Raw genomic sequence first — 11,185 nt, forward strand, 5'->3', positions numbered from 1 at the left:
GTATCAGCCTTGATCCCACTACTGCAGAGGCACCCAAACTAGCTCTACACGAACCAGCCAGCATACCAGCAACAGTGGCAGCGACACAGTCCCAGCAGTACGGAGCGCGCCCCAGGCTGGTTTACTGTCAGGAAGGGTCATTCCTAGCGTTCCCAGGTGTATGCTAATCATCCTGTTTGTACCCTAACTCCAACTCTTGTACCATGTATGATTGATAATGGTAAAAGCGTTCAAAAGGTACAATAATTTTCGAGGCAGTTAACTGATACTGCATATAGAAAATACAAGTCGCTCTCCAGTCCGCCATCATCACTTTCTTATGCCGGCTTACATCAAAATAAAAGACAAGCTTCAACTTTGGTGACCCAGTTGTCACTCACTCACTGGAGAGTCAGTGAGCAACAGAAAATCAATAAGAGACTTATTTGCATGGGCACAATGGTTTTTCAGCAAATACGATACTTCTGAGCTTCCAACAAGATCGTTTTATATTTAAGACCTGGCACGGTGGTCGCTCCGGTCTCAACGTAAGGGTTGAAGGCCCACGCCGGCTCCTGCGGGGGCCGCCCGGGGGCTCAGCCCCTCGAGCCCGCCTGTTACTGCAGGCCTGCCCGTACCACACCGACGTCGTGCCTGGGAAAAGGCGGTGGCGGGCGGGTCTGGGCGGCCGCGGGGCCGACACAGGAGCCTTGCAAAGGCAACGCGGACTGAGGAAGCGACCATGCGCTGCGCCCCCGGCGGCGGCGCGGGGGCTTTCCGGGCCCGGCGGGGGGTGACGTCACCGCAGGGCCGGGCTGACGCCAGTTCTCTCGAAACGCCGCCGCGCGTGACGCGAGCGCTCGGGGCGGGGTTCTCTCCTCTCCCCGCCCTGCTTCCTTGTCGCGCAGCGGCCGTAAAGCGCCTGGCGGCCGCATGTGCCTCTCTTCTGTTGCTGCCAGGCCGGGGTTGGCATGGGGAAGCGGCGGGTGCGCGGCCCAGCGCTAGCCGGCCTCAGCAAACGGCAGAAGAGGCACCTCCGCGACTTCGGGGAGCAGCATCCGGTCCGCGACGCGTGAGTGAGACCCACGCGCGTGCTTAGTGCGTCATCGGCACTAGCCGTGACCTCAGTCGGCAATTCCCCTTGGACCCCGGGCAGCGGCCGGCTCCTTACCAGCAGCCCGGCTGGGGCAGGGCGGGGCGGGCACAGCTCCTCCAGGCCAAGCCGTCCGGCTCCACAGCCACGGACCTGCTCGCTACCACTGCCCTGGTGCTGCCGGGTTTCGCTCGCCCTGTCTGAGTCAGGCTCTCATGGGGGTAGACATGAGGTCGTGTCCATCAGAGGTCATCCCCCTGGGGTGGGCATGAGGTTATTTCTCTAGGGACTGGTTATGAATACTGGAGCATTCACTGGTAGCAGTTGTGTGAGAAGGAGAACCAGCAATGTCAGAAAAAAAGGCTGAGAAGCACTCTAGGAACTCTTCTCTTGAGAAGGAAAACGATTGGGTTTCAAGGGCTGTTGCTACCATCTTTTATGGGCAGTGGTAGTGATCAAGTTTCACAACACAAAATTCAAGATGTTTCTAATGATTTCACTTTTCGTTCTTGGGTATCTGACAGTACAGAAGTGCTAAAGCCATGCTCCGTCTTCATTTACTTGCCTTCCCTGCTGTGGTGTGCGGCCAGCAGTCCCAATGTCTAAGCATGGGACCAGCGCGTTGGAGGTCTCTCCTTTGGTCTGGCTGATAACTGCAGCAGGTGTTTGACTAGGAGGCAGTCACCCGCCTTCCATGGGCTCAGTGGTTCGTTACACCCTCCCCAGACTCTTCTCGAGGCTTTCCTCCTCTCTAGTTTGTATGTAGACCCATCCCAACCTCTTCCTTCTCATGGGACAGATGTAGAAATGGTATTGATTGACTGGTTTACAATAAGATTTGTTGACAGTGGTTTTATGTAGAGTTTAGGTTGTGGGTTGGGATAGGGATGATCCTGCGTCAGACAGGGGGTTGGCCTGGTTGACCACTAGAGGTCCCTCAAAGCCCAACTTTTCTATCATTTCCCTGTGCTGCTGTCAAATGATGCCTGGTCACCTGAACCAATTGGCCCAAACCTGTCATTCACAGTCACTACTGGGGCCTTCTCTTGAATGGCTCACTTCACCCCTGGCACTCAGCTTCAGGCTCCAAACTTGGTTTTAGCTGCAGGGAGACTGAGGGCCTTCTTGCATGGTAATTTTGGGTGGCTCTTAGAGCTCATAACCCCTGGATTGTCTGCACATTAACACCTGAAACTTGTTTTAAGCACTTGTTATATGGCTCAAAGTTATACCACTCTAGGGCAGCAATTTCCAAGCTGTGGTATGCAGACAGCCCTGTCAGTGGTACGGGTTAATGGATTTGTCATAATTACTTTATGATAAAAATGTGCTGGTGATACTTAAGGTTGAACTAAAAAATTTGCTGGTGGTACTTATGGTTGTATCATTTTAAATTGATGGAGCCCAGTCTGCCAGTTTGAGAACTGCTGCTCTTATCTCTGATCCACGTGACCCCGCTCCTCTTTCACTAAAGTATAGCCACTCTGCCCTCCCCTTCTGGCCTGGATAAAGCCCACTGTCCCCCTACCCTTTCTACTATCTCAGATCCTTGCTCACTGCCCCCACCCCTGTGCTCACTTGTGGTTACTCTTGCTCTGTCTTTCCTAGTAGGGAAGGGTTAACCTGCCTTCCCTACCTGCTCCCCTGGGACAGACATCTGGGCAGCTAGTAGGGGGAAACTAGGGGAGCCCTGGGAGGTAGGGGACAAGTCTGTAATGGGAGGGGGGATTCTTTTTTTCTAGTCCTTCAGGCCCCTGATGGCCTAAATATCTGATGGGTCCAAAATTGAGCTAGCACTAACACCCATCAACTTTTCTGAGGCTCACAGTGTAAGGTATAACAAAGTCCTTACATTCTTTTGGATAATATAGATTCCCTTTTCCCTAGCACTCATTGAAAGCTGAAATTGATTTCTGTTTATTTCTTCAGGGTTTCTGGAAGAGAAGTCACTCAAATTTGTGAACTGGTAACATACTCTAATTATTTTTCATATTTTCCTTTTGTATTGCTGTTATACAAATTATACAGATATAGTGGGATCTGTCAGACAGGATGAAGTTATTTTAGCGCTCAGGGCAAATTGCAGATAAAAAAATTTGTTCCAGAATTTTTCAGTTGTGTTAAAAGCAGCTAAGGGAACATGGAAGAAAATGTTTAAAATCAAACAAAAACAAAGGTTGCAGTCCAAGACTTCCAGCTGTATATGAAGTCAAGAGAGCTAGGCAGTGAGACTGAATGGAAACCACCCAAGCTTAGTGTTTAACATCTTGCATTTCATTCAGCAATAATGATGACAAACCCATTAGACTTCTAAACTTGAGCGTTAAAAATAAATGTTAGTTATACAAACCCCAAGACATCCCTTTTTACTTTACCTTGATGTTGCCCATTATAGAATCATAGAAAATTAGGGTTGGAAGGGACTTCAGAAGGTCATCCCCAACTAGATCATTCCAACCAGGGCTTTATCAAGCTGGGCCTTAAAACCCCCCAGGGATGGAGATTCCACAGCCTCTCTAGGTAGCCTTTTCCAGTGCTTCACCACCCTCTTAGTGAGAGAGTTTTTCCTAATATCCAACTTAAATTTCCCTTGCTGCAACTTGAGACCATTGCTCCTTGTTTTGTCGTCTGCCACCAGTGAGAACAGTCTAGCTCCATCCTCTATGAAACCCCCCTTCACGTAGTTGAAGGTTGCTATTAAATCCCCTCTGTCGTCTGTTCTCCAGATTAAATAAGCCCAGTTCCCTCAGCCTCTCCACAGAAATCATGTACCCCAGCATCCTAACCATTTCTGTTGCCGTCCACTGGGCTCTTCCAACTTGTCCACATCCTTTTTGTAGTTGGAGGTCCAACACTGGACACAGTACTCCAGATGTGGCCTGACCAGTGCAGAATAGAGGAAGATAATTACTTCCCTTCATCTGCTGGCAACGTACCTACTAATGCATCCCAGTATACTGTTAGCCTTCTTGACGACAAGGGCACGCTTGACTTCTATCTAGCTTCTTGTTCTGTGTAACCCCCGGGTCCTTTTCTGCAGAGCTGTTGCTTAGCTAGTTGGTCCCAAGCCTGTACTGGTGCATGGGATTCGTCTGTCCTAAGTGCAAGACTTTGCACTTGTCCTTGCTGACCCTCATGAGATTTCTTTTGGCCCAGTCCACCAATTTGTCAAGGTTCCTCTAGCCCTGCCCTCCAGTGTATCTCCTACTCCCCCAACTTGGTGACATCCGCAAGATTATGGGGTAAAAAAAATATATTTTTGTTCTTCACTAAATTATATTTCTTCACTCAGTGAAGACCTACAGCAATCCTCTTTTTTCTTATCCAGATCTGTAGTAGTTAATTTTCTCTCTCTTTTTTTGGTTGTGGGGAATAGTTGTTGTTTTGTTTTGTTTTGTTTTTTTGATCAGGAGGAGTCCTTGCTCTCATCACTTTTCAAATGGATGAGATGACTTCAAAACTTCAAGGGGAAGAATAAGTTGTTCTTCTGGTTTCTCTTGGCAACACAGTAGGATCTGGCTCTGTCTGAGTCAGTGACTTCTGGTTGTGAAGTAGGCTTAGTTAGAGCAGGTTTCTATTCCTTCTCCCTCTGTGTGCTTCTTTTTTGTATATCCATTATCAGTTTAGTGGAATTCGTTGCCTGTGTAGACTGCAGACATTTTCATCTTCTCCCTGACCATGGGTTAGATTGATAGGGTCAAATCTCTGCAAGTTTGCTGAGATACTAAAACATTTCAGGGTTAGATGCTCCTAGTGTCAGTATTTAAAAGCCCAGTGACAAGAGTTCACTGTTGAGATTGGTGTCTAAATGTGCAAACTCTTCTATTCCCAGACAATTTTCATGTTCTGACCTGGGCAGATTGTCCTCTTGTACTGTGCACAGACTGCCTTTACAGGAAGGTTTCTTAACAAGAGTTCATTTAATATGAACCTCATGAACAGAGTCAAAAAGAAAACAATATTGTACCAATATCTGTTGTCAATGTTTCTTGCTTGTAGTAGTGCTTTGTTTCCAAAGTTGCATTTTTCAGAACTCTTAACTTCTCTGAATTTAATTCCAGTGCTTACACGGTACTGATTGCACTTGGAGAAGGCGAATGAAATTTGCAGAAGTACTTGGGAGATATAGCCACACAATTTACAGTAAAATTAATGGGATTTTTGTAGTTAAATATGCTAGGATGCTTTTAGAATTTTGGTGGGGGGGTCTGTCTTAGTTGGTTGAAGTTCAGAGATGCAATGAAACTATACTAGTCTGTTTAAATGTAGAACTGGAAAGCAAGACTTAAAATGGGAGATGCTGCGTTAAATATGCACATTAAGTGAAGATGCTGTCACTATGCATATATGTACTTTCTATAAGCCTGTGGGCTTTTAGGAGCCTGGTAAATGACCAATGTTTTGTGTTTTAGCCTGAGAATTCTGATCAATCAAGTTCAGAGAGTGATGCAGAGAATGAATCGGAACGTGTGTCGGATTATCACAAACTTCTGGCCTTGTTAAAAACTGTTCCGGGTACTGAAGAGGAGGAGGATGAAGATGAGTCTGAAGAAGGTGATGAAAGTGAGGCAGAATCAAACAGTGAAGGGCCTCAAGAAGTTGGAGGTACAGATGAAGAAGATGATGAGAGTGATGTGCTGGGCCAGGAAGAAGGTAGTTTTATTTTTTTCAGATTTATTAGTGATGTTTGAATCATAAAGTACAGACAGACTGTGACACTGGATCCTAGAGCAGCTGGGCTCTCTGCTGGGTTTCTTGTTAGAGGTGCATTTGCTTTGGGTGCGACTGGGCCGGAGATGAGAGTAGTTACCACATCTTCTGTGCCTCAGCTTTCCTGTGGCAGCAACTATTAGATGCATGCAGTTGTTGAGACACAACTCTCTTGTACCCTGGCAAGTAGCTAGCCTTTCCCAACCTCCTATCCAGGGAATCCTCATGCTGCTGGATTTTGTTACACATGGGCAGTCTGGAGGCTCTAAACTATGCTTTTCCCCATGGCATGATCTGCCATAGAAGATGGATCAGGATTTACCTCTTAGAGAAAATACTACTTTCTGCTTCACGAGGAGACAGTCATATTTATGAGGTCAGCAAAGAATCCTGGCAAAGAGGTGTCAGCTTTATGCAGCTTTTACCCATTTAAAATAATGTGTCTGTTTTGCAGATGGGTGTTCTGGTTGCCAAATGAGGGCAACACAATATGCTGCATGTGACATTTGGCATGTGAGGTGACAGAAGGCCTCTTACTGTAACACACGAACCTTCTGTTCTTTGCTCAAAACGGAGAGCTTGAGCACTTGGAAAAAATATGAGTACACAGCTGAACTAGTGTTAAAATCTAAGCAGTAAGAGTCAGGTAATTGTACAGAACATTTCTCCTAGGAGAACCTAACCTATTTCTATCTCCAATAAGTCGCAGCCAAAGACACAATAAAGCAGGCACTTGGCCAGGAGCAAGCTGATGAAACACATAACTCTGGTGACCCAAAACATGGAGCAATTGAAGAGTTCACTGATGTGAAACATGAATCTGAATTTAGCTTGGAAACCAATTTCATGGAAGAAGAGAGTGGAGATTACAGTACAGCTGAAAGAGAGAGCAGCTCTTCTCGAGAGGTTTCTGAAGGTAAAATCTGGTGTGTGTGTATATTCAATGACTTGTCCCCAAAGCAGATCCTTCAGTTTGCAGTCTTAACGTGCATAACAATCTATATATATTTGTGTAGATTATCCTTAGGGCACTTGAATTCTTGTGGTACCTTACTTATGTAACTGGCTGGGTACAAACCATGTAAATTATAGTTGAAGCTAATGTGGATATACATTTTTTTTTTTTAATTCAGTCTCAGGAATATCTTTTTCTTTCTACACTTGCACACAGCACTCCAGTAAAGTGCTCTGTGCATAACACTTGTTAGGATTCATTGTTTTTTGTTTTTTTGTTGTTGTTGTTGTTTTTTTTTTTTTTTAAAGAAAAATATCCAGCTTAGTGTAGGGGGTTGCAGGTTTTGGAGAATCTACCACATTCCTTTATAATTTTTTCTTGTGATTAATAATAGAGCTGTGCAACATTTTGCTGGCAATCTCGTTTCAATGCTGTTTCGACTCATTTTGAGCTCAAAACGGCGAAATCAAAACGAAACGGAGAGCTTTTAAATGGCCTCGAAACGAAGCAAGGCAAGTCAAAACATTTCAAAAATTTCAAAACGTTTTGAGTTTCAAAGCTCAAGCTGGGCTTGCCTGCAAGGAAACATAAACTAAAGTAAGGAGAGGGAGGGGGAAGTGGTGGGGAAGGAGTGCTCTCATTATTGACTGTAGCTGGCCAGTGACTGTGATCCTTCCCTGAGGTCCCATCCAATCCCAGTGCTCTGGGGGAGGGATGGAAAAACTGCATAAAAGGCAGCATTGTTTGAACTGCCCTGCTTTCTGCCTTGGTGTCAGCTGAGTGAGGGCACACCTTAACACACACACAGTGTCACCCACCCATGTCACGAGTTTTGCCTGTCAGCACCTAGAGGTGCAGGGCCCCAGAACCCAGACTCCCCCTGCACCGATCTCCTTGACACCTGGCAGGCTTCGTGGCTGCAGCAGGGCCTAGCAGGCCTGCAGTTTTCACCCCCCTGTCCCCCAAGACGGGCACAGTCCTACAAGGACCCATGTTATGAGTTTTGCCTATCAGCACGTAGAGGTGCAGGGCCCGAGAACTCAGAAGCCCCTGCACCTATCTCCTTGACAGCTGGCAGGCTTCATGGCCTCTGCAGGGCTAGCATGCCCGCTGTTTTCACCCTACTGTGCCTTAACACACACACAGTGTCACCCATGTCATGAGTTTTGCTTCTCAGCCGCTTCAGGTGCAGTTTTCCCCCAAACACCTGCACCTATCTCCTTGAAACTTGGCATGCCTCATGCCCTCAGAAGGGGCTACCATTCCTGCACATTTCTTTCAAATCGGGCCAGAAATGACAAAGTTATAGGCTGTTTTGAGCTTCCCCATTATAACTTATGAGCAAAACGTTAAAACAGCGAAATGAAACAGAACAGTGGTTTTGAAACAAAATGCTGTTCTGTTGAAATGAAACGGTGCCATTTCACACAGCCCTAACTACCTTTTACTGGTTTTTTAAAAATAAAAACCAAACAAACCTTCATTTTGTTTCAAGTCTTGATTTGTCTAGTTTCAATTTCCAACTATTAAATCATTTTTATATATTTGTCTGCCAGAGAAACCACTCCATTACAGAATTTCGGTTTTCCACATGGGTAGGTATTAACTGTAATCAAATGACTTTGCTTTCTTCACTGGGTTGTGTCCACCGGGCTCCAGAGGCCTCAGGGGAGAAAAGCAGGGCAATAAGAAACAGCAGCTGGCGGCTTCTTCACGCAGCTCCGCTGTCCCCTGCTGCCCTGCTTCCCTCCCCCATGTGGCTCTGGCGGCCCTGGGGGAGGGAAGCAGAGCAGGAGTCTGCGGCCTGCACCTGCCCTGGGTACAGATCTGGGGGGCATGGGTCCCCTCTGCCTCCAGGAGTGCATGCAGCGGGGGGGGGGCGGAGGCTGCCCTCCCCTTCCCCTGGACAAGCCACTCATGGCCCCATCCTGCTCCCTACTGGGTCCCTGCAGCTGTGCATTGCAGCCCCAGAACCCAAGTCCCACCTGGCTGGGTAGCAGTCTCAGCCCTGCCCAGCTTCCTCTCTCTTCCACTTACCTGCTGGAGCTGCTCTGCAATCTTCTTGGGGCTACGTGCATGTCTGTGCACCTGGCGCCCAGTCTCTCTGCCTTCCTCCCACTCCCTCCTAGCTCCCTGCAGGCTGGAACTCTGCCAGCCTGCATGGAGCTCATTGCAAAACAGCAAAATTTGTGGGTATCTCTTGTAAAACGAAAAATCTGAGTTTGCCTCTGGTAGAAGGTAAGATATACGGTTTACTCCGTTTTTCCGTGGGAAATGGAAAACCCAGATCCCCGATGATGACTAACAAGAATGAACTTATCACAGCAGTATTGCTTGTACTCATTGCTTTGCATTTTAATAGGAACCTCCTGTTTTTCAGGTGCGGGATGAGGCACATGTTGGATGCATACAAGCATTATGTTATGATCATCCTAACTGAGCTTAGAGAGAGAATTGCCTGGGTGTGCAAACATTCACAAGGCTTAGGTCACCCTAAAAGTCTAAAGCTAGCTCTCGTCACATGAGAGCCACCTTTAGATTGGCCTGGGGTTAACCTGAGCTAGCAAGGGTTAACTTGGCCTACTGAATGCTTGGATGGGTCCCCAAAACAACGCAGAGACTGAGAAATCCCAACCATTCTCTGAAGCTTCAGGGATGAGCTGTTTTTACCACCTCTCCCATCCTCCCACCGGACTTACTTGCTTCCAGCTGCTTGCACAAACATTTGTGCATGGCAATACTGACTTGGGTTTAGGTGGCTTAAACCAAGCTGTCTAAACCTGAGCCAGGTCTTCTGAGTGCTTGTTTGCACCTATAGTCTATAGTCAAAGAAGAGAAATGGGAGTTTCTAGAACAGCAGCAGACATGGATGCATGTTGGCAGGGAACAAATTTCTGTTCTGCTTTTATCACGTGGTAGTGAATGGTCCTGGATATGTGACATCATATGCCACTGCTGAGACCATCTAGTTCTGGAGTCTGTAAAACCAATAATGGAGGAAAGAAATCTATAGGACATGCTCAGTTAGCCAAACCCTCAGTTCTCTGAATGGTGACTTAGTTTTACTAACTGGTAACCATTGTTATTGTGTAACACTATTCTCTTTTTAAGCTTCATTGGATTCAGTACTGTATTTGTACCTGGGTTAGAAAAAATAATTTTATGGATATTGAGCAATAAATTAGTCTTTCAGTTTTACTGTGTGTTAGTATTTTGACTGGTATGGGTTTAATATTATGTATCATGTGTTAGCTTGTAGCATTCTTCACAGGTGAAAATGCAGTATCTTATCAGAACAAGTTCAGCTGGAAAACAGAGGCTGTACTATATTGTTATTGATATCCTGTTCGGTTGCATCATTTGGAAGATACTACTTGCTATGCTTTGCAATTCTTTGCTTAACTTAAATGAAAATTGGCTCCTTGAAGTCCTGGAGTTCTTTGCAGGGAGATTGACTCTGACTTGTTTATCCATCTCTAGGGAAATCTTGAAAAAATCTCATTTGATTAATCTTTTTCCACCATAACCCAAACAGGAGTCACAGCATCAGCCAAAAGCACTGCACATATACCAGAGACTTTTTTAGAGATTTGAAAGTCAAATGAGCTCATTAAGGACGATCCTATTGGCAACTGATTTCATATGCAAGGAACTGAGATATTAGATGATGGGCGTTGCTATGAAACTCTAAGATAAATTACTACACATTTGTAATAGTCTCCCTTACCTTATATCAAATGTTGTAACCTTGTTTACACTTGATTTGTTTCTTGGGGGTTTTTTTGTTTGGAAGATTTTTTTGTTTATACAATAGTGGCATTTTTATTTAGTTCATGTACAGAATATTTTATATTGTATACAAGTAGAATGTCTGTTACTTCCTAGTGACTTGCTTTGTGTGGCTTTAAAAATCATATCAGACTCAACATGCAAAACCCATTCAGAAATGTTATTCAAGTTTTATTCATAATGCCTCCTTGTTTTTTTAACTAGATCCATATAGAGCACATATGAACAAAGAACTGGAAAAAAAAGAAATAGAAAACATTTCAGCATGTTCTAAAACTACAAGTCAGTTGAAGGTAATATTGTCTTGTTGCCTAGTCCTGAGTTTATAGCATAATTGGGTTGATGGTGAAAGTTAGTTCTTTTGTATGTATTATCATTCCACAATTGCATAGTTGGCACTGGAGTAGATTCAGAATGTTTATTGAGTGGTGGAACTGGTGTTGTCAGTGTTCAGATAAAATCCCAGCAACAATTCATTTTTCCATTATCTCAAGCTAAAGTCAGAATCAAAGACCATTTCCTTTAGCTGATATATGTGAGTACAGCTGAGAATGTAGGCCTTAGGGTCCGGTTTGTAGTATATTGAAATCAGTAAAGGTGTTGAGTTTTGATGAGGGTAAGATTAGCTCTTCCAGGCCTGATTTTTTGGGGGGTGGGGG

The 11,185-nt window shown here is 45.4% G+C and overlaps 1 protein-coding gene across 3 annotated transcripts in view; it reads left to right on the forward strand.

Moving 5' to 3' along the window:
- The first annotated feature begins 880 nt into the window (after positions 1 to 880).
- The window catches only part of DIEXF (digestive organ expansion factor homolog (zebrafish)), a 27,527-nt gene continuing 17,222 nt past the window's right edge, over positions 881 to 11,185 (forward strand). The window contains exons 1-5 of one of the 3 annotated variants that reach the window (XM_019549427.1): positions 881 to 1,051; positions 3,002 to 3,038; positions 5,485 to 5,725; positions 6,486 to 6,698; positions 10,731 to 10,819. In XM_019549427.1, coding sequence (XP_019404972.1) covers positions 951 to 1,051; positions 3,002 to 3,038; positions 5,485 to 5,725; positions 6,486 to 6,698; positions 10,731 to 10,819 — 681 coding nt within the window. In that variant the 5' untranslated portion in view covers positions 881 to 950. The remainder of the gene's footprint in view (positions 1,052 to 3,001; positions 3,039 to 5,484; positions 5,726 to 6,485; positions 6,699 to 10,730; positions 10,820 to 11,185) is intronic. The other 2 variants (XM_019549426.1, XM_019549428.1) reach the window with 2 other exon arrangements.

Source organism: Crocodylus porosus, unplaced genomic scaffold, assembly GCF_001723895.1.
Source record: "Crocodylus porosus isolate Cpor-Errol unplaced genomic scaffold, CroPor_comp1, whole genome shotgun sequence".
NCBI lineage: Eukaryota > Metazoa > Chordata > Crocodylia > Crocodylidae > Crocodylus > Crocodylus porosus.